Here is a 27,131-nt window from a genome sequence, read left to right on the forward strand (position 1 = left end):
GGAGGAGGCGGAGGAACCCCCGCGTCGCGATCGGCCGGGCATCCCCCGGCAGCTCCATACGCAGTCCCTGTCCTGGTCCTCCATCCTGGTCCTCCATCCTGGTCCTCCATCCCGCTGTTCCCATCCTGCTCCTCCATCCCACCGTTCCCATCCTGCTTGCCAATCCTGCTGTCCCATCCTGTTCCCCCACACTGGTCCTCCATCCCTCTGTTCCCATCTTGCTTCTCCATCCTGTTCTCATCCTGTTCCCCCATTCCGGTGTCCCCGTCCTGCTGTCTCCATCTTGCCCCCCCCCATCCCGGTGTCCCATCCTGTTCCCCCCATCCTGCACTCCCATCCCACTGTCCCCATCCTGCTCCCCTCTAATATGCTCCCCCTATCCTCCCTCTCCCATCCTGCGCCCCTCATCCCACTGTCCACATCCCACATCCCCATCCTGCTGCCCCCAAACACTCCCCCCAGCCCCTGTCGTTCTCCCTATCCTACTTCTCCCCCCAAACTGCTTCCCCAAATTGTTCCCTCAGCTCTCTCCCCAGAACCAGCTCTCCCAGTCTGCTCCCCCCTAATTCCCTCCCTGTTAATGTGTTCCCCCAATCCCCTTCCCAACCCTCTCCCCCATCCCTGCCGCCTCCCAACCCTCTGTCCCCAGGACCTCAAGGGCCAGTACTGGACGGACGATGACTCCGACGGGGACAATGAGTCCGAGGAGTTCCTCTATGGGGTGCAGGTGGGTGCCGGTGCCGCGGGGGGCTCGGAGCCCCCGGCCTGATCCCGATGCTGGGGCTGCTGTGGGAGGCCCTGGGCGTGACGGTGCCGCTGTGCCGCAGGGGACCTGCGCCGCCGACCTGTACCGGCACCCGCAGCTGGACGCCGACATCGAGGCGGTGAAGGAGATCTACAGCGAGAATGCCGTGGCCGTCAGGTGGGTGCTGCCCCCTGCACTGGGCCAGGAACCCGGCTGGCGCTAGCCCCAGGCATCCAGCTGTGCTGTCCCTGGGTTCCCAACTGTGCTGTGCCATCCTGCCATGCCGCCTGGCCACGGTATCCCCAGAACATCTGGCCGTAGCATCCCCAGGCACCTGGCTGTGCCATCTCTGGGGCCCCTGACCGTGGCATCCCCAGGGCAGCAGGCCTGGGGGATCCCTCAGACATGCCCTCCCCAGGACACTGGCCACAGGATCCCCTGGGCACTTGGCTGTGTTGTCCTTGGGCACCCAGACATGGAATTTGTGGAGCATCCAGCTGTGGCAGCTCCAGGCAATCATCTGTGCCATCTTCAGACACCCAGCTGTGCCATCCCTGGGCACCCAGCTGTGCTGTATCCAGGGCACTCAGCTGTGGCACCACTGGGTTGCCTGGCCATGGCATTACCAGACACCCGGCAGTTCTGTCCCTGGGGTACCCGGCTGTGCCATCCTCAGGTGTCCAGCAGTGCCATCCCCGGCACACCTGGACACGCCATTCCCACACTTGACCATGCCATCTTGGAGCACCCAGCAGTGGCATCCCTGCATATCCAGCTGTGCCATCCTCGGGGCACCTGACTATGGCATTACCAAGGCACCTGGCTGTGGCATCACATCCAGCTGTGCCATTGCCGTGGCACCCCGAGGACACCTGGCCATACCATCCCCTGAGCATCTGACTGTGCTCACACATTCCCAGGTTCACATCCACGTTCTGGACACTCCCCCTGTGCATCCACTGCATGGGGAGCCACATGTCCAGTGTCGCTGTCCCATGAGCCTGCCCACCCTGGCACAGTGGGCACCGCTCCAGCCTCATGACAGGCCCCCATGCCACAGCCACTCGTGTCTTCACAGGGAGTACGGGACCATCGATGACGTGGACATCGACCTCCACGTGAACATCAGCTTCCTCGATGTGAGTCCCTGGGGTGCCTCCAGCAGCACTGGCACGGGGAGGGTGGGCACGTGTGCCCAGGGGGTCCCCAAATCCCCCTGCCCAGGTGGAGATGCGGTGGCTGTGCTGAAGTGCCTCTCCCTTGGCAGGAGGAGGTGGCGACGGCGTGGAAGGTGCTGCGGACGGAGCCCATCGTCCTCCGCCTGCGCTTCTCCCTCTCCCAGTACCTCGATGGCCCCGGTGAGTGGGGCACGGGCAGGATGGGGTGTCCCTGTGCCCTCAGGACAGGCACTGACAGCTCGTCCTCTTGTCTCCCCGCAGAACCGTCCATCGAGGTCTTCCAGCCATCCAACAAGGAGGGCTTCGGGCTGGGTCTGCAGCTGAAGAAGTAAGAGCTGACACGTGGTGGGCACGCGAGGGTGGTGGGTGGGGTGGCTCACAGAGTCACTGTTCTGCCCCAAACCAGCCACGAGCCACACGTCCCCTTGCCTCCACCTTTTATCCACCACACAATCCCCTGACGGTCTCACCACCATCTGTGTATGGGGAAGATGAGGGGCTGGGGGTGTCACAGACCGGCAAGCAGCCATGGGTGCTATCCCCCCTGTTTGCCAGGATCCTGGGCATGTTCACATCCCAACAATGGAAACACCTCAGCAACGATTTCCTGAAGACCCAGCAGGAGAAGCGGCACAGTTGGTTCAAGACGAGCGGCACCATCAAGAAGTTCCGTGCTGGTCTCAGCATCTTCTCACCCATCCCCAAGTAAGGTCCCGATGCTGTCCCCTTGAGGGACCATCCCTCTGTCCCCTCATCCTGGGTGAGGCCTGGCACAGTGCCTCAGTTTCCCCATTTGGATGCTGCTGCTCCCTACCAGATCCCAAGCAGGTGGAGATTGCTACAACCAGTAGCCGACGGGTGAATCCGGTGCTGGGTGATGGAGGAGCAGGGAATGGTGACAGACAGGTGCTCAGGGGGATTCTGTGCCTGCAGGTCTCCTAGCTTCCCTGTTATCCAAGATTCAGTGCTGAAGGGCAAACTGGGCATCCCTGAGCCTCGTGTGAACCGCCTGATGAACCGCTCCGTGTCCTGCATGGTGAAGAATCCCAAGGTGGAGGTTTTCGGCTACCCACCCGCCAGCACCCAGGCAGGTGTTGCCCCCTTCAACATCCTGGTGGGTGCCACCCCGCCTTGGGGTTTGCTTTTCTCTTCTTCCCCTTCCCAGGGGCTCCTCTGGGGTCAGATCATTTATTGTGGGGTGCTGGGACCCCCATAGGATGGGGGAGCCCCTGTAGGGTTTCTTGTTCCCACTCCTGGGTGCTCTTGGGGAGCTGGGGCCTGGCTGTGGGGTCCAGTGGGATTTTACCCCACTCTTGGTGCTGCGTCCCTGCTGTTCCGGGGGATGTTGGCATGTTGGGGGTCCTGCTCTGCCAGGGGGTGTTTGCATTTCAGGGGTCCAATTGTGCCAGGAGGGGTTTGGCATGTTGGGAGTCCCACTATTCCAGGGAGTGTTGGCATGTCAAGGGTCCCACTGTGTTGGGGATGTTGGGATGTTGGCAGTCCTGCTGTGTTGGAAGGGGGTTGGCATGTTGGGGGTCCCACTGTGCCGGGGCACGTTGGAATGTCAGGGGTCCTACTGTGCCAGGGTTTTGGTATGTTGGGGGTCCTGCTGTGCTGGGGGGAGTTGGGGGCTGCCAGTGCCATGCAGAGCTGGGGGTGCGTGTGGGAAAGGGGATAACGCAGCTGGCTCCGCTCCGGCTCCATCACAGGTCGGCGGCCACTGCAAGAACATCCCCACACTGGAGTATGGCTTCCTCGTCCAGGTGAGAGTCCTGCATCCTCCTCATCCTCAGCCTGCTGCCCAGAGCACACTTCCCCACTGTCCCACACCCCCACTTCTCCACATCCTGCTATCTGGAGCATTCTCCTCACTACCCCATGTCGTGCTCATCCTTATCCTGATGCTGTCCCACGTCCCACTCAGCCCCGTCCCATTGCCCAGAACATCTTCCCCAGTGCCCCACATCCCATTTATCCACCCTGCACTTCCCATATCACCCTTCCCACTCATCCCCACCCCACTGCCTGGAGCATCCCCCCAAGCTCCATGTCTGTGGCAGGGCCTGACCCCCTCCATCCTGCCCCTCAGATCATGAAGTACGCGGAGCAGCGGATCCCGACGCTCAACGAGTACTGCGTGGTGTGTGACGAGCAGCACGTCTTCCAGAACGGCTCCATGCTAAAGGTGGGGTGGCAGGGCCAGGCCAGGTGCGGGCTGTGCCCCTGTGTCACCATCCCTGACCCTCACCGCTGTCCTGTCCCCCGCACAGCCGGCCGTGTGCACCCGGGAGCTCTGCGTCTTCTCCTTCTACACCCTGGGCGTCATGTCCGGCGCGGCCGAGGAGGTGGCCACGGGTGCTGAGGTAGGGCTGGGCTCAGCGGTGACGTCCCCCAGCCCCACGGGGGGTTGTCCCTTCAGTCCCTGCTCTGCCCCAAGGTGGTGGACCTGCTGGTGGCCATGTGCCGTGCTGCCCTCGAGTCCCCTCGCAAGAGCATCATCTTTGAGCCTTACCCCTCTGTGGTGGACCCCAACGACCCCAAAACTCTGGCCTTCAACCCCAAGGTAAGCACTGGGGGGGACAATGCTCTCCCACACCAGGGGGTCACGGGCAGCCCCAAAGACCCCTCTGATGGCCACCCCTCTCCTGCCCCATGTGCAGAAGAAGAACTATGAGCGGCTGCAGAAGGCCCTGGACAGTGTGATGTCCATCCGGGAGATGACCCAGGTACGTGGTGTGGCCCCACAGCCCCATGGCTCCATGTGACCTCCCCGGTGTGGGGTCCAAGTTGGGAGTGGCATTTTGGTGCTGCTCTCCGTCTGCCCATAGCTGGGTGGGTGCTGGGGGACTCATCTGCACCCCTTCTTGCCTCTGCCAGGGCTCCTACCTGGAGATCAAGAAGCAGATGGACAAGCTGGACCCCCTGGCACATCCCCTCCTGCAGTGGTAAGGCCGAGGGTGCTGTGGCCCTCTCCCACTGCCCCATATTCCCCCCAGCACATGGGATGGACCAGGGGCAGCCAGGTATCCGTGGCACAACCCTCTCATCTCCTTTCTCCTGGGCATCACGGGCATCTAACAATCTTGGGGCAGATTGGGACTGACCTTTTCTGACTCTCCTCCTTTTCCTCCTCCTCTTGCCAAGGATAATCTCCAGCAACAGATCCCACATTGTCAAGCTGCCCCTCAGCAGGGTAAGGGGCCAGGGCAGGCTCTAGGTGGGGTACGGGATGGAGGGTGTGGAATGTGGGAGGTGGGGTGGAGGAGTGCAGGAGATGCAGGATGTAGGCTATGGGCTGCAGGATGCAGGATGTAGCATGTAAGGATATGGGATGGGCGATGGAAGGCTCTGGGATGTCAGATGGATCCCTCTGGGTGGATTTCTAGCCTGGGAGATACGGGAGTCAGGACATGGGATATAGCAAGGGGGATGTTTTACCTGGGCTGTGGGATGGGGAGATGTCAAGGATGCCAAGGACCCTTCTGGCAAACTTAAGAGTCGCCAAAGCCAGGCTGGGCTGGACCCTGTGCCAGGCAGCCGTGCATGATCTCTGTGTGTCTGTCTGTCTGTCCGTTCTCTCCCCTGCCGGCACTGCCGTTGCTCTTCCCGTTCCCCTGGTAGCAGCTGAAGTTCATGCACACCTCCCACCAGTTCCTCCTGCTCAGCAGCCCCCCGGCCAAGGAAGCCCGGTTCCGCACGGCCAAGAAACTCTACGGCAGCACCTTCGCTTTCCAGTGAGTTGCCAAGGTGGGGGGACAGTGGGAGCCCCCCGGGGGGGTGCCGTGGGGCTGATGGGAGGCTGATGTGGGGCTGGCTCTTTCCAGTGGCTCTCACATTGAGAACTGGCATTCCATCCTCCGCAATGGGCTGGTCAACGCCTCCTACACCAAACTGCAGGTACCGCTTGCTCCCTGCAGCCAGCAACCCCAGGGCGGCAGGAGGGCAGGGAGGGGGCAGGAGGGCAGGGAGGGGGCAGGAGGGCAGGGAGGGGGCAGACATTGGCAAGTGCCAGGCTTCCTCCAGTACCGCCATGGCTGAGCTGTCGGGGTGATCCCACCACGCTCACCCTGGTATTTTCCCGCAAGCTGCATGGAGCAGCCTATGGCAAGGGCATCTATCTGAGCCCCATCTCCAGTATTTCCTTTGGATACTCAGGTAAGAGGCTGCCTACACTGCCTGGTGCTGCCTGTGCCCCCATTCCCACTCCCTGCATGGGCCCAGGGAGGTTTGGTGTCGTGCTGGCTGGAGAAGCTGCCCAGGAGTGGCAGCGTCCCATACCCATCCCGTCACACCAGCCTCTTCCCGGCCAGGCTGGGGCTTTCCCAACGCCAAAGAATCAACCCCCCAACATTTTCTAGGCTTCAGAAGCTGCCATGCACACTTTTGGGGTGTTCCCAGGGCTCAGCTGCAGGGTGGGAGCACCGAGGGTGGCGATCCCTGTCTGTGGCATGTGTCCCCACATCAACCCAGGGTGTTCCCTGAGAGACTGACGGCCCCTGCTTTGCTTCTGCCACAGGAATGGGGAAAGGGCAGCACCGGATGCCGTCGAAGGATGAGCTGGTGCAGAGATACAATCGGATGAACACGATCCCCCAGGTGATGGGCCGGGGGACACCGGGGCAGGATGGGAATGGGGATGTGGCTCCCACGGGTGCTGGGGACAGGGTGGTAACGCCGGCTGCTCTTCCCACAGACCCGCTCCATCCAGTCCCGCTTCCTCCAGAGCCGCAACCTGAACTGCATCGCGCTGTGCGAAGGTGTGGGGATGTGGGGGGATAATGGGGGGGGCACAGGCAGCACCCATGGGGTCATCAGGTGGGTGGAGGGATGGAGGCTCCCCCCCCCAAAAATGGGCTGTGCCCAGACAGGCCCTCTGTCCCCCATCCCACATCCAACAGTCCCTTGCCCCAGCAGTGATCACCTCCAAGGACCTGCAGAAACACGGCAACATCTGGGTCTGCCCTGTCTCGGACCATGTCTGCACACGCTTCTTCTTTGTGTGAGTCTGGCTGTGCCCACCCTGCCGCACCTGCGGGACCCCCACAGGACCCCCCTCACCCCCTTCTCCTCTTCCAGGTATGAAGATGGCCAAGTGGGAGATGCCAATATCAATACTCAGGACCCCAAAATCCAGAAGGAGATCATGCGTGTGATCGGGACTCAGGTGTACACAAACTGAGCGGCCGTGGGACCCCGGGACCCCCCGGGCACCGAGTGAGCCCCCGGGCAAGGCTGGGCAGGGGCCAAGGGGGTTTGGAGCCCCCCGGGCAGGGCAGAGCCAGGGCAACACTGGCGGCTCCAGCTGTACATAGGCAGGCGTTGGGCAGCCTGTGAGCACCAGGCGGGTTCAGCGGTCCCTTATCCCCTCCCTGTCCCCTTCCCACTGTCCCCAACCCTGTGGCAGCGTGGAGAAGGAGCCGTGGGCCCGGCGTGGCTGGGGACCATCCCTCCTAGCGTTGGCAGCGACGGCGTTTTTATCAGTGATGAGAAACCGAAGCAAAAAAAAAAAAACAACGAACAACCAAAACAAACCCAAAAACATAGGAAAAAAAGAAAAAAAAAGAGAAAAGGAATCAGTGTTTGTGGATTTAACTGGGATTAAAGTGTGGGGTGTGGGATGGGGATGCTGGGGAAGGGATGGGGGCACATGGAGGAAATGGGATTGTGAGGAAAGGAAAGGGGCACAAGAAAGGGATGGGTTGGAGGGAAGGATTCAGGGGGAGGAGTGGGAGTGTGGGAGGAATAGAGGCACAGGGAAGGGATTGGAATCTGGGGAAGGGATGAGGACACAGGAATTGTGAGAAAAGGACAGGATTGTGGAGAACGGGCAGGAAACAAGGGATGGTATCTTGGAGAAGGGACGGGATTGAGAGGAAGGGGGGATCATGCAGAAAGGAGAGGTTTATGGGGAAGGGGTAGGATTGAGAGGAAAGGATGGGATGGTGGGGAAGCATCATAGAGAATTGATGCAGCTTTGGGATAGGGCTGGGAGGGACCCACTGCCCCATCACACCATGGCAAAGGGACAGTGCAACACAATGGAGAAGGGATTGTGCCTCAGGGGTGGGGACATGGGACCCCACAGAGCGGCTCTGCCAGGCACCGGTGCTGCAGCAGAGACTCAAATGAGAGGGAACCTCCCAGGAAGAGCATTTTATTTCAGCCCAAGCCAATCCCAGTAATTCCATGGACATGGAGGCAGTGCCAGCACAGCTATGTCCCGCCACACCCAGACCTGGATGCAAACCCAGCAGAGATAGCCCGGAGGCTGCCAGGGCTCAGGGCGGGCAGAGGGGGCTGGGTACCGCTGGGTACCGCTGGGCCCCGCAGGCCAGGGGATCTCTGGGTCGGTCACAGCAGTGTGAGGCCACAATTTCAACCAGGATTTATGACTGAATTTAAGAATCAATATAAGAATTATCCTGGTTTTGGTACCCTGAGTCTTGACAGGTTCATTACACCAGTGGGTGCACTCGGTGTCACTTCTGTCACGTCCCTGTCCTCTCTCCTGCCTGGATCCCAACATCTGTCCATCCCCCCTTGTCCCACATTCCATGGACCCAAGGGCAACCCAAACCTGGGCCATTCCCCCACCCCTGGCCCTGCCACCCACTCCTTGGGCGGGGTTTTGCTTAAATTTGTGGGGTATGGGGTTTTTTCCTCTCAAATAAAAAATAAGTCACTTTCCTGGGATCACAGCAGTCACTCAGCTGTACACACAGAAAGGGACATCCCGTGGGACATGGCCACATCTCCCTGAATCTCCTCCATCCCTTGGGAAGATCTGTGAAACCACAGGGCTGTGTCCTGTCCTGATTCTCTCAGCAGCCTGGCTGAATTCCTCCAAAAAAATAGCAATTCATGTGAAAAAGGAAATAAAAGGAGAGGCCTATGGTCCTCTCCCAGCTTCACCAAATCCTGGTGGATGCTCTGGTCCACCTGGAGCTGAGCTGGCCATAAAGGGGGCCCACGTTTGGGTGGTGGACGCAGCAGTAATTGCTCCAAAGAACCAACCAAGGTGACGATTTTGACAAAATAAGTTTATTTCGCTTCACTTCATTTTGGCCGAAACCTCACATTTTTCTTTTTTTTTTCTTTTTTTTTTAAGTTTTTTTTGGCTGAAAAAAAAAACCCCAACCCAAAAGTCCCCCCAAACCAACCCAAAATGCAAAGAACCACATCACTCCACCCTCTGCCAGAGGCGACCGAGGGCTCCAACTCCCCCTGGGCCATGGAGCTGGGGGAGCCACTGCAGCCCCCCCCAAAATCCCCTCTGCATCCCCCCAGTCCCCAGCCACGAATTGGCCCCCAAAACCGAGCCCTTGAACCCCCCAAATCCGAGCCCTGTAGGAAACGCTCGTGGCTCTGAATGCCCGAGGGTTTTACTCAACCTTCTTAATTTTTCTTGGATTTTCTCCTTTCCCGACGTTTTTTTGTGTGTTTTGTTTTGTTTTTTTTTTAAATTAATTTATTTATAGATATATTTAAAAAAAGCAATAGTCCTTTGGTCCCTAAACTCTAAGGAATGATATGACTCTGAAACAAGTAATCCTATGTCCCTGTGCCAGTGACAAGCAGGGGAAGCGCGTGTCCCGCCCCCCTGCTCCATGGGATATATATATATATACTTATTTATATATATCTTCTATAAGTCCAACATACTTTGATCCTTCTTTTTTTTTCCCCCCAATGCAGGGAAAAAGGAAAATCTTGCCGTTTTTCTTTATTTTCCAAACAAACATCCTCCAGGTGAAGCGCCCGAGGCTGGTCCCGTCCCACCGGCTTTGGTTTAAGAATCCATTTGGAGCCTCTTTTCCTCGTTTCTCCTGGGAAATCGGTAGCAGCAAATGAGTGCTTTAAAAAAAAACCCAAAAAACAAAGGTAGATCGTGGCCCGGCTGCCCGGAGCCATCAGCCTTGCTCCCAGCGAGGGATCCGGTGAGTCCCGGCGAGCGGCCGGCGGCGAATCGCAGCCCCGGTGCCGCATCGCTCCCCTCCTTCCTTGTCTTCCTCTCATTCCCGTTAAACAACAAACAAGACCAGTTTGGGAAAAAATTCAAAAAGGAAAAGCTACGACCAAAACACTCTCTTCTTTGCTGTTTTCTCCTTCACCTCCTCCTCCTCCTCCTCTTCCTCCTCCGGGATGCGTTGCAAAGAAAGAGAGTTACGGGTTTGGATACTGCACTTGGGGAAGGGGAAAGTCGTCAGACACTGCGGGACGTCCGACCTGAAACAGAAGGAAAAGGCTGGCAGCCTGTTTCTGGGAGGGAAGCACGGAGGGAGGGACCCAGATCCATTGGGTGGCTGGTGCCAGGCAGAGATCCCTGCACACACTGGGGGATGTAACAGGGGGAGGCTCCATGGGCACCACTCCCCCAGGGCCAGGCCCCCTCACCTCTCCGCAGGCTGAGCTGGGGTCAGTAGGGTCTGTTGGCGTCTTTCGGCCGCTTTAGCTGCACTTTTAGCCTCTTCATGCCGATCTGGAAGCCATTCATGGCCTGAATGGCTGCCTGAGCACTCGTCGGATTGTCAAAACTGACGAAACCTGGCAGGGAAGGGACACGGGGGGTTGTCACCACACACATCACAGGCGGCTGCCTCGCCTCAGCCCAGGCACTGGAATCCTGTGGGATGATCCCGGTTTGGGAGTAATGGAAAAGGGGGTCCTGGGGTAACATCGCAGCCACAGATTGCAGGGGACTGGGTGACAGGTGATGGCACCTGCAGGGACACCGAGGTGACAGGGCTGTGAGGACAGCAGCATAAGAGGGTCCACAGGACACTGGAGTTGTCTGCAGGGACCAGGATGGGGTTTGTGGGGTCACTGGGGTGACAGGATCTGTTAAAGTGGTAGGGGCTGCAGGGACACTGAGGTGATGGGGTCTGTGGGGACACAAGGTCTGCAGGTATGTGGAGATACAAGGGTGGTGGGGTCTGTGGGGACAGCAGGACGGGATGTGTGGGCTCTGAGGACATCTGGAGGCCAGGTCTGCAGAGACCCTGAGGTGACAGGGCCTCCAAAGACACTGCAGTGGAAGAGTCTGCAGTGACACCAAGGTCTGTGAGGGGGATGTCCCCCTGAGCTGGGGACATAGGGGAGAGTTGGACCCCAAGCAAGCTGGACCCCAGCAGGGGACATGGACATCTGAGCTGGAGACCAGGGAAAGAGAGATCCCCAAGAAGGGACTTCAGGGAGAGCTGGACCCCCGAGACAGAGATGCTCTGAGCTGGGCTGTCAGGAAGAGCCAGATTTCCAGGCTAGGGAGACTGGGGGAGAGCCAAGCCCTTGAGCTGGGATCTGGGGAGAGACAGACCCCTTGAGCTGGAATATTAGGAAAGCTGGACCTCCAGGTTGGAGACCAGAGAGAATTGGACTCTGGAGCTGGAGACTGGCAAGAGCTGGGATGTCAAGGAGAGTCAGATATTTAAAATGGGATGCTGAAGAGACGCAGACCCCTGAATTGAGATGTTGAGGAAGAGCCAAAGCTCCGAGCTGCAATATTAAGGATACCTGGAACCTTGAGCTGGGGACTGGGAAGAGCTGGAGCCTGGAGCTGGGACACCAGGGAGAGCCACACCCCAGGACTTACCAAAGCATTTACTCTGGTTGGTGGCACGGTCCACAAAGACTTTGGCAGAGATGACGTTGCCGAAAGGCAGAAACATCTGCGTGAGCTCCGCGTCCCCAAACTCCTGGGGCAGGTGATAAATAAACAGGTTACAGCCCTCGGGACCTGGGTGACACACAAAGGACAGGACATGTCAGCTGCCAGGTGGGGTCACCCTGGGGGGACACCGAGGAGCCACCGGCCCCACATGGGGTGACCCCCACCCCTCACCTTCTCTCTGCTGCTGTGGGATGAGGGGTGCTTGCTGGGGAAAGGCTTGGCTGATGGGAGCATAGGCAGTGGGATATGCTGCTGGAAGAGAGAAACAAGAAGCTGAGGCCACGGCACCCGCCCCAGCCACAGGAAGGGCTAAGACAGGCATGTCCCCTGCTGCCACCTGTGATTGAGGGGCCTCTCCTGCCCCACGGCTGCTGGCTTGGCCTTTCCCACCCCTCCCAACACATCAGGGGTATGGGAACAGCTCTCCTAGGAGTGATGCTGGTGATAGCAGAAATATTGCTGCTCAAATATTACTCAAGTAATTTTACTGGCCTCAAAGCTGAGGAAAGATGGTATGTTTGGCTGAAAAACCCCAAAGATTTGGGGTCCAAAACTTGATTTTCTGTTGCAAATCTGGATGTTGCTATCAGTGCTCCTAATTAAATGGCTGCTGGGCTTGGCATATTTCCACAGGAGGCTCTGACTCCCCTCCCTCCACAGCCCATGTCCTTGGCCATCAGATTTGGTCAAGTGATGAATATCCAAAGACTTCAGTGTGTGTATCCAAAGTGTGTATCCAAAGTTCAGTGTGTATCCAAAGACTTGGTGTGGAGCCGGCCCACTGTCACCTCCTAAATGTCACCCCCTCTTCTCAGTACCACTGCCAGGGCTCCCACATGGAGTTCTCTCAGCCCCACAGGTATTAAAATTCACTTTGCACCATCCAGAATTTGCACGGGGGTCCACGACAGGAGCCAGTGGGATGAGGGGATAGCGCTTTCACTGGCTTTGCCACCCTGGAGCTCCTGCCAGGGCACAGCACCTGCTGCACTCCTCATGAATCTGTGCCCAAATACACTGCCCCAGTCCAGTGTTCAACCCCAGGGTGACGTTCATCTCCCAAAAATAAGGGTGAGGAGCAAAGAGGGGAGAAAAAAGGGAAGGAGTGGGAAGCAAAGTTTGAGACCTGCATAGTGCTGCATGCCGGCGTAGGCCTGCTGGAGGGGGTCTGCCACCGTGGGGCTTTGAGCTGGGAAGAGAAGAGAAATGAGAAGACAGGATAAGCCAGAGAAAGCCAGAGAAAGCCAGAGAAAGCCAGAGAAAGCCAGGGATGCATGTGCAGCTCCCACGGGAAAGGGCTCCTGGCCAAGCGCCGCCATGGAGGGGCAGAGCTGCTCCTTGCCTGAATTCCCTCCTCCCTGCAGCGATGCCACAGGAGCACACGGCTGGTGTTCCTGGGATGGGGAGCACCCCTTGAGCACCTGGCATGAGCCAAGCACAGTCCCCTCGCCCCAGGAGGGCTGTACCTGGGTAGGGGTGGATGCCGTTGGTGTAGATGGTCTCGGAGGCGGGCTGCCCGTTGGTCTGGGGCGGCAGCGGGCTGAAGCCATTCACCCCAATGGGCGTGGCGATGCTGGGCACCGGCGCCGTGCTGATCCCGGGAGGGGTGCTCGTACCTGCAGGAGCACGGCCTCAGTGCTGCCAGCACCCCAAGAGTGCCCCCGGGGGATGCCAAGTGGCAAATGTGGGGGTCCTACCTGAAGAGGGGGTGAGGGGGGCAGCCACCAGCCCGCTGACATTGAAGGCAGCCATTTGTTGCATCTGGGCAGCAGCGATGGCAGCCATGGGGTTGAGGCAGGTGCCCTGCGCGGCCGCCATCAGGGCTGCCTGCTGCTGCATGATCTGCGGGAAAGAAACGGGGAAAGGAGACAGAGAACGAAAGGCAGAGAGAAGGAGAGAGAGAGAGAGGGGAAGGTAAATCATCATCTCTGCTTCAAATGGATTCAGAGGGATAAATGCCACCAGCTGCCAGACCTGGGGACAGGAGTCCTGGTCTTGGTGGTACTAAATATGGGATCACTGAACCCTACAACCACCCTCAGCTGTGGGGAGGAAGCCCTGCATCTGCCCTTAAACAGGGATACACCAGGCCTGCCAGGCATCCACACCCCCTGGCACTGGTGTTTTCATGGGCCAGTCCAGTCCCCGCCACCCACGGGGGTCCCCCAAAGCTCCCGGCCTGCACCAGCTCCTACCGCTTGCGTGTAGGCCCCGTAGGCGCCGAACTGGATGGTCATGGGATTGAAGATGCCCAGCTGCCCCGCCATCTGATGCATCCGCCGCAGGGTCCTCTCCTTATCCGTGTCTGCAAACTTCACCACCAGGCTGGACGAGGCACCCTGAGGTGGGGGGAAAATGGGGCTGATGGTGGGACCACAGTGACGCCCCCAAACTGTGTACCTGCCGTGGGTGTGGCTCGCAGTGTCCGCAGCATCCTCAGCCCTGGGACACTGCCCAGCTTGGCAACAGCAGCCAATCATCAGTGTGAGGTTTAATTATAGCCAGTTCTTCTCCCCAGTGGCAACTCTCTGACCTCTGCTTCCTTTCCCTTCCTTGTCCACAATTCTGACCTTCAGCGTTAATTAAACTGCCCCTTTCTCTGGCATGGAGAGAATTAGCCCCACGCTCCTGCCTCCGGGGCTCAGCACCCTGGCAAGGAGGAATCTGGGGTGATGTGGCCAACAAATTGTCAGTCTGTAGGATTTTGATGCAATTAGGCTGCGGATCAAATTAGTGGGTGATTGGATTAAGCAGGCAGCACGGGGTCAGCTGGGGCAGGGTGCGAGCCTGGCACTTACCGGCATGGTTTGGCTGCCGTGCAGGCTGTTGATGGCAGCCTGTGCCTCAGCGTGGCTGCCGTATTTCACAAAGGCACAACCTAAGGGAACAGAGGGAACATGGGACAGGTTGGGTTTGGCCATTGCAGGTCCACAGAGTGCCCACCCAGTGCCCCAATTCCCACCTTTGCTGGCTCCATCAGGCCCTCGGAGGATGGTGCACTCCTCAATCTGGCCAAAGGGCTCAAAGAGGCGGCGGACATCGTCCTCGCTCTGCTGCTTCCCCAGCATGCCCACGAAGAGCTTCCTGTCTTCTAAAAACAAAACCAAGCCCATCAGAAAGGGGGAGAGTGGGAGGTCTCCATCCCAACGCCTCATCACGAATGGTGTGTGGAGGGGAAGGAGCCAAGTGAGATCAAAGGGAGGGAGCGACACCGATCCCACAGAGAAGGAGCATCTTCGTCCTGCAGAACACTCAGGGTGGGAAAACCTCTCCTCTGGGGAAATTGCTGTGGGGTGAATCCTGGAAGAGACATTGCTTTATGGAGTGGAGCTGGGGTTTTTCCCAGGGATGGAGGGGCTGGCTCCCCCAGCACTGGGGCAGGATGCGGTGGAACAAAGAGAACCCACAAACCAGAGGCGATCACCCTCGTGTGACTGACTCACAGAACAACCCGCAGCCTCCAGCCATGCCCAGGGGACATCAATAATCCAAACACAAGAGAAGGGATAGTAAATAATGAGAATTTCATGATTATTACCAGCATCTGTCTTGTGCAGCCGCGCGCTCCCGCCGCACGCTAATGGCATTTGACAAAGAAAATAAGGTGCCCTGTCAAGAGCGTTGCTGGGGAAATAAATAAATAATGGCAGCAGACGATGAACGCTTCGTCCGTTAAGGTACCAGGAAAATTAGTTAAGGGAATAGGGCTCGGTGTTGTCTAGTTAAACATAAAGCACCTCGCAGGGGAGCGGGCTGGGCAGCCCAGTGGTGCCTCCTGGGTGAAGGGGCTGGAGACAGGAGCCCCAGATCACCCATCGATTTTTAATCCTTCACCAATTACACTCAGTAAGTGGGTAATTTATTTGCCAGGTCCCTCTGGGACATGCTGGGACCAGCTCCCGATGTGTTTAATAACAGGGTTTGGATGGGGGGGGATCTACCCCAGCCATGCTGCCAAGTGCGGGCAGCCCCACGGGAGCATCCTGCACGTCTGATAGCGCCTACCTGCCCAGCAACACAACAGATGTGGGATTTTGATCCAATTCCTGCAATTTTGCCCAAATGATCACCTCAGCCCAGCAATGCCACAGCCTGATGAGTGGCAGATGCTCGCAAAGAATTTGGGGGGGTGGTAGTTTGAGAGGGGCTTGGGCCACAAGCAGCCACCTCCTGCCCCAGGGTCCCTACAGGCAGCTCTGGAGAGGGAATTGCATTGTTTGGCAAATGAAGGTGGTGAGGGGGAACGGCTGACAGCTGATCTTCCCCCCAGGATGTTGGGGTACTCATGGTATGATGTCAGGACATTCCCAGGATGACATCAGGATGCTCCCCCCAGCTGATCAGACAGGGAGAGAGAAGATGGCACTTGCTCTGCACCCTGGTTTGGATGCCACCAGTAAACGCAGCTCCTTTCCTGGATTTCTCTGCAAACCAAGCTTCCCACAGCAGCCCTCGTGATGCCACCACGTCCCACATCACCCCCTGGGTGACCCTGTGCCACCCTGCCCATGCCAGGCATCCAGAGAATTGGGGACCTACCTCCTCGGCCCTCGCTGTCGGCCGGCTTCACCTGGATGGGGCGGTTCATCTGCAACACAAGCGAGAGCGGGTGGTCAGTGTGGTGGCCCCTGAAGCCTTTCCATGGGGAACAACAAGATTTGGCCAATGACTGGCACCGGCAGCTGGGGAAAAGGGGAGGGACCTGCATGAACAGCTCTGGGGCTTGTGGCCACAGCGACCCAGGGATGCCATGTGCAAAGGGCAATCTCTGGCCCTGGCTGTGGGCACCCGGTGCTGCAGGCGCCTGTGGGGCCGCCAGTGCCAGGCTTGGCCGCCTGCCCGCTTTCCTCGACTGCAAAGGACTGCAGAGGCAGCAGCAGCACCCCGCCGGCCCCGGCCCCTCTGGCACCACTGCCCTCCTTTTCCTAAACCTCACCCAAATTTGGCCTCCTCCTTGTCACCGCCGTGTGCATCCGAGAGCGTGACACCCGTGTGCAGCAGGACACGCTGGGCTGGCAGGCACGTCCCTGGCCCGCTGCCCCATGGAGCCATTTCTCCTCCTCTCTCCCCCTCCTTTTTCCCCTCTTTTAGCCGAAAAATGCTACAATTATGGCCGTTTCCATGGCAACAAGCGTGCTTCCCCCGCGATGCTGCGGAGCCCGAGCCATGTGCTCGATGGGGTCGCCACGGCAACGGCGAGATGTCACACATGACGGCGCGGGGGTGCACACACGAACACGCCTTGAGCACACACGGGGACAGTCACCCCCACGTGTGTGTGCACCCCCATCCCTGGTGCCCCCCGCTGCATCCCTGGAAGGTGTCCCTAAATTTTGGGGCTGGGTGGGGGCAGAGCCAGTTCCCCCCAAATGAGGGTGAGGAAGAGGATGGGTAAAAGAGAAGAGGAGGGAGGTTTCCACAGCAACCGCCTCGTCTCCAGGGAAACGTGGAGAGAAATGTCAGCGCAGAGCTGGGGATGGTCCAGGGAAGGGATTGAGTCCCCAGGAGTCATGGGGTGGCACAGGGTGGCACTGAGGGACACCTCACAGTGTCACCCATTATGCCACCAGTCCCTCAAACATCCACCTTGTGCCAGGGCAGGATTTGGCTCACCCCAAACTCAGGAGGCTGTGACAGCACTGAGACCCTAAACCCAGAAGCCTGCTGTCCCTCACATCCCTGTCACAGCCAGGAGGAGGAAACCCCATTTTGGAGGGGGCCTGCCCCTTCCACTGACCTGCCAGCCCCATTTACCAGCACGATGGCCTTTGATGGAATAAATTTCCCATGCCCGCTGCTGTATGCCTAATGTAATAAACCCAGTGAGGATGATTTAGAATAACATTTACGGAGCCGCAGAGTGTCATTTTGATGTGTCTCCCGTCTCCGCTCGCCGGTTATTAAACTGTATTGATTCCCTGGGAGCGGCTGATGTTTATAAATGTCAGGCCTCGGGGACCAGCTAACCTACCCCAGGGCTGCCACACCACACTGAGGAGAACTTGTCCTGGCCTCTAGACACCCCCAGAAGGAGGTTTTGGCACCCATGGCATCACCACATGCGCACCACAGGGTGCTCGGTGATCCCCTGTGGCACCCGGACCTCCTGGTTGTCCCCACAACACCCCTGCACTGTGTCCACACAGCCCTCTATCCATCCTCCCACACTAAACAGCCACACAGGCATTTTCCCCTGCTCCTGACACCCACCTGCCCTCCTTGCAACACCCATCCATCCATTCATCCATCCTGGACACCCACACAATCACCTACCCACCCATCTTCCTCCAAGAGTCGTCCAGCCATACTCCAACACCCATTCCCATGGCATCCATCCATCCATCCATACCCCCAACACCCATCCTCAGAACACCCCTCCATTCCCATAGCATCTGTCTATATTGCCATGACCTTCCATCCACGCCCCAACACCCATCCATCCCCACAACACCAATCCATCTCTACCACCCTTACTATCTATCTCCCATCTTGCTACCACCCACATTTTCACCCCCACAGCATCCATCCATTCATCCATCCATCCATCCATCCCCAACTCCCAGCCATCTCCCACACCTCGAGGATATAGTGACACCCTGCTTGGGGTGTTCCAGCACCATCACCAGAAGTCCACAAAGCTGGAGCTACCCCAAGATCAAACCACTGGTGTTACACAGCACAGGGGGTTGCTAAACTACCTCCTGACTGCCCAGGCACTGTCCCCCACACAAATTCAGAGCCCCCCAAGAGCCTGGGTAGCAGGGAGAGCCAGCCCATAGAATCACTGTGGGGGGATGTGCTCAGTGGGACAGGGTCACTTCTGGCCTTTGTTCCTTCCGTGGCATCACACTCCTCCTCCTTGTCCTCACAACCAACAGCCAGAGGATCCAGCAGGCCACCATGCACCCAAACAACATGGAGGTGGCCAGTGACACTGGAGCAGCAAGTGCCCATGCCACCCCAGGGAGACAGGAACCAAGGTACTGCCAGTCACTCATCCCAGGAGCAGCTTGAGAGAGCCCTGGTAACCCCCAGCAAGGCCACACAGCCATCCTGGGGACAGCCACACCACTGCACAGCCCTGCATGTGCATGACCACCCTGGCACACCCTGCACGTACCCACACACCTCTGAACACAACCACAGCCCCCCAGCACCCCCCCTGGTACAGCCATAGACCTCCGGAGCCACACAGCCGTGCCCACGCAGCGCTGCCACACCACACGTCTGTCCCAGCACCGCTGCACACCCACATGTGGCCGTGCACCCCGCACACAGCCCTGCAGACACCTGGACAACCCCAGCCCGCGTGCCACGCAACACCCACAGAACCCTCCCCGCTGCCATGGATCACACACAACCACAGGCACGCACCCCAGGACACACCGCCAGCGCCAGGGATATGATGCCCCTTGCCTCAGTTTCCCTGCTGTAGCAGCAGTGTAGCAGTGGGACCCCCGGGAGCCCTCTGAAGACACATGGACACTTTGGGTGGGCTCACGGCACCCCCAACAGCACCCACATCACATCCTCACGGCCACCCACGCACACCTGAGCCCAGCGCAACACCTGCGCACACCTGCACTCCCTGTCACACCCGGTGTGCCCACACACCCCCACTGCTGCCACTCCCCCGGCCCATGTGCACCCACACCCTGTCACCATCACTGGGGGCAGACACCCTAAGCTCCCCTTCCCACACACCACACATCCACATGCTTGCACACCCACCTGCACACACCTGGGGGTCAAAGCCATACCCCTGCCAATGCACACACCCCTCCCCACACTGCCTGTGGGTGTAACACCCCCGAGCGCCACCTGCACACACCTGGGGGTCAAAGCCATACCCCTGCCAATGCACACACCCCTCCCCACACTGCCTGTGGGTGTAACACCCCCGAGCGCTGGCCCCTGCACACCTGCACCACACACACACACAAACCTGTGGTGGAAAATACACCCTCCAGCCAACACACACACCAAACCCATCCCTGGGGGCAGATACACCTCCTCACCATCATCCTCCATCCCTGCCTGCAAACACACTCCCCACACAGCATTCCTGGGTGCCAGAACACCCTCCTCACTGACACCCACACCACACACAGCCTCCCTGGGTCTAGATACATTACCAACACCCCTCTAACAACACCCTCCTCTTCCCTGGGTACAGATACACCCTCTCAGCTACACACACACACAGCCCCCATCCCTGAGTGCAAATACACCCTCATCACCAACAACCACCCTGCCAACACATGCACCCCATCCCTTCACAGCAACACTCACACCCACACAAGCCATCCCTGGGTGCAGATACATCCCTGCACCAACACCCCTCTAACCCCATTCTTCTGTGCAAATACACCCTCCTCACCAACACTCCTCCATCCACAACACCCATCCCTGGGAGCAGATACACCCTGTCACTGACACCCCCAATCCTCATCTCTGAGTGCAGATACACCCTGCGACACCCACACCCGCCCACACCATCCCTGGGAGCAGATACACCTCCCCACCAACAGCCCTCCATTCTCATCCCTGTGTGCAGATACACCCTGCAACACTCCCACTCACACACCCCAACCCCGTGTGCACGTTCACCCTGCTCATCAACACCCCTGCATCCCCGTCCCTGTGTGCAAATACACCCTGATCACCAATACTGCTCCATCCCCATCCTATGCCTGGGTTCACATACACCCCCTCACCAACACTGCTCCATCCTCATTCCCATCCCTGGGTTCAGATACACTCCATCACCAACACCCACACTCACACCCACCATCCCTGTGTGCAATTACACCCCGATCACAAACACCGCTGTATCCCCAGCATATCCCTGGGAGCAGATGCACCCCCTCACCAACACCGCTCCATCCTCATCCCTGTGTGCAGATACGCCCTGCTCACCATCAACACCCCTCCATGCCCATCCCCGGGAGCAAGGATCCACACCCTCGCCATCGCCCCCACTCCCAAACAGCATCCCCGGGAGCAGATACACCCCTCCGCCATCACCCACATCCCTCCTACAACCCCCGGGTGCAGCTCCCCCACCCCGGCGCGAGCGGAGGCTGCCGGGCGGTGCCGGGCCGTGCCGGGCCGGGCGGAGGCGGCGGCAGACAAAGGCGGGGCCCTACCTCGATGCAGAGGATCTTGGACCCGGCGGGCACCCACAGCACGGGCGGCCGCGGCCCCGGCGCCGGCACCTGCGGCAGCTGCATGGCCGGACCGGCCGGACCGCCGGCTCCACCGAGGCGGTTCGGCTGAGCTCGGCTGCGCTCGGCTCCACCCGAGGCGGCTCGGCCGGGTTCGGCTTCGCTCGGCTCGGCTCGCCGAGGCCGGGCTCGGCAGGGCTGGGCTGGGTTCGGCTAGGCTCGGCTGGGCTCGGTTCGGCTCGGCTGGATTCGGCTGGGCTCGCGCAGCGGCGCGCGGGGGGCGGGGCAGAGGGCGGGCCGGCCGCAGCCCCACCGAGCCGAGCCGGGGCGGGGCCTTGCTTGGGACACGCCCATCATCGGCTGGACACGCCCCCGGTCCCCCGACACGCCGGGGGCGGAGCCTGGCTGGGGCCGGGTGGCGAGGGTGGAAACACGGGGAGTACACAGGTACAGGGGGTCAGCAGGTACGAGGGTGTGAGTACAGGTACAGGGGGTNACAGGTACAGGGGGTCAGCAGGTACGAGGGTGTGAGTACAGGTACAGGGGGTACACAGGTCCAGGGGTGTGAGTACAGGTCCAGGGGGTCAGCAGGTCCAGGGGTGTGAGTACAGGTCCAGGGGGTCAGCAGGTCCAGGGGTGTGAGTACAGGTACAGGGGGTACACTGGTACGGAGGTGTGAGTACAGGTCCAGGGGGTCAGCAGGTACGAGGGTGTGAGTACAGGTCCAGGGGGTCAGCAGGTACGAGGGTGTGAGTACAGGTCCAGGGGGTCAGCAGGTCCAGGGGTGTGAGTACAGGTACAGGGGGTACACTAGTATGGAGGTGTGAGTACAGGTACAGGGGGTACACAGGTACGGGGGTGTGAGTACAGGCACAGGGGGTACACTGGTACAGAGGTGTGAGTACAGGTCCAGGGGGTCAGCAGGTACAGAGGTGTGAGTACAGGTCCAGGGGGTCAGCAGGTACAGAGGTGTGAGTACAGGTACAAAGGGTACAGGGGGTCAGCAAGTACAGAGGGTAAGCACAGGTATAGGGGGGGTACACAGGTCCAGGGGTGTGAGTACAGGTACAAGGGGTACACAGGTACAGGGGGTACGAGCGGGTACAGGGTATGTGAGCCCAGGTATAGGTGTGTGAGTACAGGTACAAGGGGTATGAGCAGGTACAGGGGGTGAGCACAGTTACAGGAGGGATGCACAAGTATGAGGTATGCACAGGTAGAGGGGTTGTACATAAACACACATGCGTGTGCTTGTGTGCACAAGCAGAGAGGTGCACACAGACACAGGTGTGTTCACAGACACTCATAGGTGTGTACCCAACAGTACACAAGTGTGTACACATCGGTGTGCACAAGCACAGAAGGAGTGCTCAGACCCAGACAGGTAAGCACACACAGGTGTGAGCACCTTCACAGGGTGTGCTCAGACACAGTACCGCAGGTGTGAGCTCCTGCATGGGCACAGGGGTGTGAGCACAAGCACACAGTCCCCTGCACTGCTGTGTGCACACACACAGAGGGGTGCACACAGCCGTGAGCCCCTGTGGGGCACATCCACATGTGCTCACACACCCACACCCCATCCCCCAAGCAAGTGGCCATGGCAGCAGCCATACACACGTGTGTGCCTGATGAGAACCCCCCCAGGCAGGGCCTGACCCCGGCCTCCTTTAGGCTGCCAAGGTGTTCTGTTAACTCTTGAACCTACTGAAGCATGGCCCTGCTGGTGAGAGCACGGCTCAGGAAGCCATATCCCCGCAAACCTCATCCCCCCTCTGTCAGCTCCACACACACACGGCAGGGATTGATATTCATGGGCCCCGGCTCTTTCCCCAGCCAACCCGCGGGCCTATTGATTTTTATTTAGGCGAATAATTAAATATTTATTTTCACTTTGTTAAGCTCGGGAGGTCGGAGCCCACAGAAAGCGCAACAGCACGCGGGCGGCTGGAAAATCGATGCCTTGGTTTGCGGCTGCTGAAGTGGCTCCCGCGCCTCGGGGAGGTGTCACCAGCCCCCGCCCTGCTTCACCCCATCCCTCGGTGTCACTTAAGGCTTCCATGCCTTGGGGAAGTGTCACCAGCCCATGCCCTGGCTCACCCCGATACCCCGGTGTCACTTAAGGCTTCCATGCCTCGGGGAGGTGTCACCAGGCACTGCTCCAGCTCAACTCGACCACCTCAGTGTCACTTAATTCTCCCGTGCTTCAGGGAGGTGTCACCAGCCCCTGCCCCAACTCACCCCGACCCCCTGGTGTCACTCACCCCTGGCAGTGTCTTCTGCTCGTGCAGGGCGCTCTGTGCCTTCAGTGCGGAGTCGCGGGCGCAGTAGGTGAGGAAGGCACAGCCTGTGGAGACAGGAAGATGGGATCAGTGTCCGGCCTAGTACTGCCACAGCACCCTGAGCACACAGGGAGCTGGTGGCACAGCTGATACAGCACCGTGGTGTCTCAGCATCCTGGCATCCAGCACAGTGATACCAAACACCCCAGCACCCTGGTAGTGTGGCATCCAGCACCCCAGCAGCATGGCACTTGATACTCTGGCATCCAGAACCCTGGCCCTGTGGCATCTGGTATCCCAGCACCCTGGCACGGTGGCATTTAGAACCCCAGCAACCTGGCATGATGGCATTCGGTACCTCAGCACCATGGCATCCAGCATCCCAGCACCCTGACATTCTGGCACCCTGGCCATCTGTAACCTGGGATGTGGCACCCTGGCATCCATCACCTCAGCACCATGGCATCCAGCAACAAGCACCCTGACCATCTGGCACCATGGCATCCAGCACCCTGGCACTGTGGCATCCAGCAGCTCAGCACCGTGGCATCAACCATCCCGTCACACTGACACCCTGGCTCCATGGCATCCAGAATCCAGCAGCCTGGTACCCCGGTACTCTACACCCAGATGGGCACACACAGGGTCACAGTTCACCCCCAGAACAGGGTAGAAGATGGAGCAGCGGGATGAAGGAGGGAGCCAGGAAGGAGCAGGCAGCACACGGGCAGCGGCGCTCTGGCCCCAGCCCTGGGGAAAGCCACAGCTCAAATCCTCCAGGAAGCAGATCTCCAGGCTCAAGGCCGTGCACCCTGTCTTGCCACCACGCTTCTCCCAGCCCTGAGCATCCTCCTTGGGATGAGATTCATGTGGCGAAGGCGCTCCGGCTCCTTCGACATCATGGCGCTTTGGAAATCGGGAATACGCCTGGGGTGAGGTTTTCCCACGCTGACTCACGCTGCCGAGCCACTCGCTCGCACAGAGCTGGCAACAACGAGCGAGCCCTGGGGACAGGGTCCGGTCCTCTTCCCTCCGTCTCTCCTGAAGCATTCCTGGTGCCTGTGCCACCGCTGCACCGCTCCCTCCCTGAGGGCTCCCCCCCAATTTGCTGGGGTCACATCCAAAAGCATCTGAAAGTGATATTAAAACAGCAGCAAAACAGTTTCCCTTCAACAAAGTAAATATTTAATGAATAAAATTGACATTGATGCATTTTTAATATTGGCACAATTAAATCCGCCAGCTGATTAAGTATTAATAACTCTTAATAAGTACAATCAGCGTGCCTGGGAGGAGAGGGAGCATGTCGGCAGGGCGGGGGATGCTGTGGGATGGGGTCCTTCACTCGCCTTGGGGTACTGGGGACATCTGCCCTCATGGAGAGCAAGGAGAATTCCCCCTAGATCAATACTCTCCTGCTGCGGGCGGGAAGGGGAGATCAGCACAGCAGCTCGCCTCAGTCCCGGTGCCATTTCCAGTGTTTACCATCTGTAATCATGTTGGCTTCCTGCTCTCCGCTCTTCTTTCTCTCTTTTTTTTCCCTGTTTTTCCTGCAGGCGACAATGTAGACAGTGCCTGGGCATTCTGGAGAAGTTCGGAGGGCTGGCGCAGGAGCGGTTCTGCTCTGGAGGCTCGCCGGGAGGGAGGATGCCGTTCAAATTAGAGGAGCGTCCGCAATTAAATCACACGGCTGGGCCGCAGACGTTGAAGCCCGTGCTGGAGGAAGCGCTGAGGGGGCCTGGAAGGGTGCAAATCCCATTGATCCAGGCACACAAGCAGCTTCAGAGATACCTGAAGAAATGTTGGAGGCCACAGTGCCAAAGATGACAGTCCAGGCGGCTGCCCCATAGCCGGAGGGCACTGACAAGGCAGCAACCACAAACATTGGAAAACCACAAGTTTTGGTTTCCCAGGAAAGTCCCAGCGAAGCAGGTGCTGGCTGTGGCACGGTGGTTTGGTGACAGCTTGTGGCTCCTGTCTGGGTGACACCAGGGATGCCTTGACTCTGCTCTGGGGCTGCACACCGCAGCTCCTCCGTAGAGACCTCAGCAGTGCCTAAGTGACCCCCTCGGTGTGTCACTGCTCCAAGCGCCCGTGCTCTGTGTGCCGTGCCACAGTGCCACAGCACCTGGGGCACAGTGCAGACATGGCGTGTCCCCATCCACAGTGGGTGTCTGTGTCCCAGGGGTGCTCCAACTCCAGGCGTGCACAAAACTCATGTGGGTGTGCCAATGCCAGACAGGTGCCCCCAAGCCAGACAGATGTTCTAAAATCCATTGCAGTGCTCCCTGCCCTGTGATGCTCTGATCCCAGGGGTGCCCCCAAGCCAGACAGCAGCACACTGACCCTAGGTAAGTGCTCTCCTCCTTCTCAGGTGTACCTCAATCTTAGGAGGGGACATATATCCAAATGCTCTGTACTGGGGTGCTCCCACCTCAGGGTGCTCTGCCTCAAGGTTGTCTCCAGCTTAGGGGTACCTTCACCCCAGGGGCTTCCCCTCTTTGGGGTGCCCCATACTTACGTATGGTATCCTCCAGATCAAGGGTATCTCCACCTTGGGTATAACTCAACTGAGGGGTACCCCATATTTGGGTACCTCCTCACCTCAGGGGTACCTCCATTTCAGGGGTACATCACCCCACGGGTACCCCCATCTCAGAGGTGCTCCCATACCAGTGCGGCTCCAACTTCAGGCATACTTCCAGATTATGGTGCCCCCTCCAAAGCATCCCATCTATACCCTGGGGTGCTCCCCCTCAGGTAATCCCACTTCATGGGTGCCTCTGCCTCAGGAATGTCCCACCTTAGAGGTACCTCTGTCTTGGGATGGTCCATCTCAGGATGGCTCACATGAGGGGTATCCTCATCTCAGGGCATCCCACATCAGTGATTGCCCACACTAAGGTACCAAACCTCAGGTTGTCCCATCTGATGGGGAACCTCATTTCAGGGGTGCCTTCATCCCAGGGATATTCTACCTCAGGCTGTGCCATGTCAGGGGTGCCTCACATTTGGGTGCTTTTGCCTCAGGGTGTCCCATTTCAGGGGTATCTGCCAGGGGCCCCTCTATATGCCAGGTGCTCCATCTCAGTTTATCCTACCACAGGGGTATCACAAGTGAGGGGTCCCCACCGTCAGGGCACCCTACCTGAAGGGTATCCCTTTGTCAAGATGATCCATCTCAGGCGACTCCACTCGAGGGGTACCTCACCTCAGGGGTATCCCACCAGAGGGACAGGAGCCCTCACCTGAGAGGTTCCCCCCACCTCAGTTTGTCCTGCCTCACGGGTGGCCCATACTTAGGTGCTCCATCTCAGTGATGTCCCCACCTCAGGATGTCCCACCAGAGCAGTACCTAACTGAGGATCCCCCCACCTCAGGCTGTCCCACCAGAGCAGTACCTAACTGAGGATCCCCCCACCTCAGGGTGTCCCACCAGAGCAGTACCTCACTGGGGATCCCCCCCACCTCACGGTGTCCCACCAGAGCAGTACCTCACTGAGGATCCCCCCCACCTCAGGATGTCCCACCAGAGCAGTACCTCACTGAGGATCCCCCCCACCTCAGGGTGTCCCACCAGAGCAGTACCTCACTGGGGGTATCGTGGGTCTCTCCCACCCCAGGGTGTCCCACCTCACCTCAGGCCAGCCCCACACCTGGGTGTCCCATGTCAGAGCGTCCCACCCGGGGGGTCCCCCGGCCCGCCGCCCCCGCACCTTTGTGCATGCCGGTGAAGCGATCCTTGAGCACGGTGAGCTCGTAGATGCGGCCGAACTCCTCGAAGAGCGGCTTGAGGTCGCTCTCCTCCAGGTTGCGCGGAATTTGCCCCACGAACAGCTTGATGGCGTCGTGGTCCTTCATGGCGATGGCGCCGGGCGGGCGGCTCAGCCCGTTCACCCGGCCGCTGTTCGCGGTGCTGAACGCCGCCCCCGCCGCCTCGCCCGCCGCCGCCGCCGCCGCCATGGCCCGTTCCGCGCCCCGCCCCGCCCGACCGGCACCGCTCGGCACCGCCCGGCACCGCTCGGCACCGCTCGGCACCGCTCGGCTCGCGTCGGCACCGCTCGGCACCGCCCCGCTCGGCACCTCTCGGCT

At 59.2% G+C, this 27,131-nt stretch overlaps 2 protein-coding genes across 15 annotated transcripts; one reads left to right on the plus strand and one right to left on the minus strand.

The window, feature by feature from the left end:
• Positions 1 to 436: 436 nt before the first annotated feature.
• PARP6 (poly(ADP-ribose) polymerase family member 6) lies at positions 437 to 7,496 on the plus strand. 5 transcript variants are annotated; one of them, XM_015639024.3, is made up of 21 exons: positions 439 to 727; positions 828 to 922; positions 1,824 to 1,884; positions 2,013 to 2,103; positions 2,185 to 2,251; positions 2,479 to 2,628; positions 2,857 to 3,010; positions 3,633 to 3,686; positions 4,013 to 4,108; positions 4,194 to 4,286; positions 4,361 to 4,486; positions 4,584 to 4,649; positions 4,801 to 4,868; positions 5,068 to 5,116; positions 5,548 to 5,657; positions 5,748 to 5,820; positions 6,009 to 6,078; positions 6,440 to 6,519; positions 6,617 to 6,680; positions 6,838 to 6,922; positions 7,000 to 7,108. In XM_015639024.3, exons 1-21 carry the CDS (start codon positions 581 to 583, stop codon positions 7,100 to 7,102), a joined length of 1,902 nt encoding a protein of 633 aa, XP_015494510.1. In that variant the 5' UTR covers positions 439 to 580; the 3' UTR covers positions 7,103 to 7,108. The 5 variants fall into 5 exon arrangements, 4 of the variants coding, with proteins under 4 accessions (XP_015494510.1, XP_015494508.1, XP_015494509.1 ...); XM_015639022.2 differs by having other exon boundaries at positions 440 to 727; positions 2,857 to 3,037; XM_015639023.2 differs by having other exon boundaries at positions 440 to 727; positions 5,545 to 5,657.
• Positions 7,497 to 8,944: 1,448 nt separating this feature from the next.
• CELF6 (CUGBP Elav-like family member 6) lies at positions 8,945 to 26,977 on the minus strand. Of its 10 annotated transcripts, none has more exons than XM_015639031.2 (13): positions 26,756 to 26,977; positions 23,022 to 23,104; positions 16,130 to 16,178; positions 14,553 to 14,678; positions 14,389 to 14,468; positions 13,786 to 13,929; positions 13,288 to 13,432; positions 13,057 to 13,206; positions 12,717 to 12,779; positions 11,762 to 11,842; positions 11,513 to 11,656; positions 10,318 to 10,467; positions 8,945 to 10,149 (listed from the first exon to the last, which is right to left on the minus strand). In XM_015639031.2, exons 1-12 carry the CDS (start codon positions 26,898 to 26,900, stop codon positions 10,340 to 10,342), a joined length of 1,338 nt encoding a protein of 445 aa, XP_015494517.1. In that variant the 5' UTR covers positions 26,901 to 26,977; the 3' UTR covers positions 8,945 to 10,149; positions 10,318 to 10,339. The 10 variants fall into 10 exon arrangements, with proteins under 10 accessions (XP_015494517.1, XP_015494515.1, XP_015494516.1 ...); XM_015639029.3 differs by having other exon boundaries at positions 14,553 to 14,681; positions 26,756 to 26,976; XM_015639030.1 differs by having other exon boundaries at positions 11,762 to 11,839; positions 14,553 to 14,681; positions 26,756 to 26,900.
• Between the last annotated feature and the right edge of the window lie 154 nt (positions 26,978 to 27,131).

This window comes from Parus major, chromosome 10 (assembly GCF_001522545.3).
Source record: "Parus major isolate Abel chromosome 10, Parus_major1.1, whole genome shotgun sequence".
Classification (NCBI taxonomy): Eukaryota; Metazoa; Chordata; class Aves; order Passeriformes; family Paridae; genus Parus; species Parus major.

Coding starts and splice junctions, on each gene's coding strand:
- PARP6 (XM_015639021.1), top strand. CDS start 581: ATGTGTTCCCCCAATCCCCTTCCCAACCCTCTCCCCCATCCCTGCCGC. Junction 2,104..2,184: donor CCAGTACCTCGATGGCCCCG/GTGAGTGGGGCA, acceptor GTCTCCCCGCAG/AACCGTCCATCGAGGTCTTC. Junction 4,487..4,583: donor CTCTGGCCTTCAACCCCAAG/GTAAGCACTGGG, acceptor CCCCATGTGCAG/AAGAAGAACTATGAGCGGCT.
- CELF6 (XM_015639029.3), bottom strand. CDS start 26,900: ATGAAGGACCACGACGCCATCAAGCTGTTCGTGGGGCAAATTCCGCGC. Junction 12,780..13,056: donor CGGCATCCACCCCTACCCAG/GTACAGCCCTCC, acceptor TTCTCTTCCCAG/CTCAAAGCCCCACGGTGGCA. Junction 11,657..11,761: donor CCCACAGCAGCAGAGAGAAG/GTGAGGGGTGGG, acceptor TGTGTCACCCAG/GTCCCGAGGGCTGTAACCTG.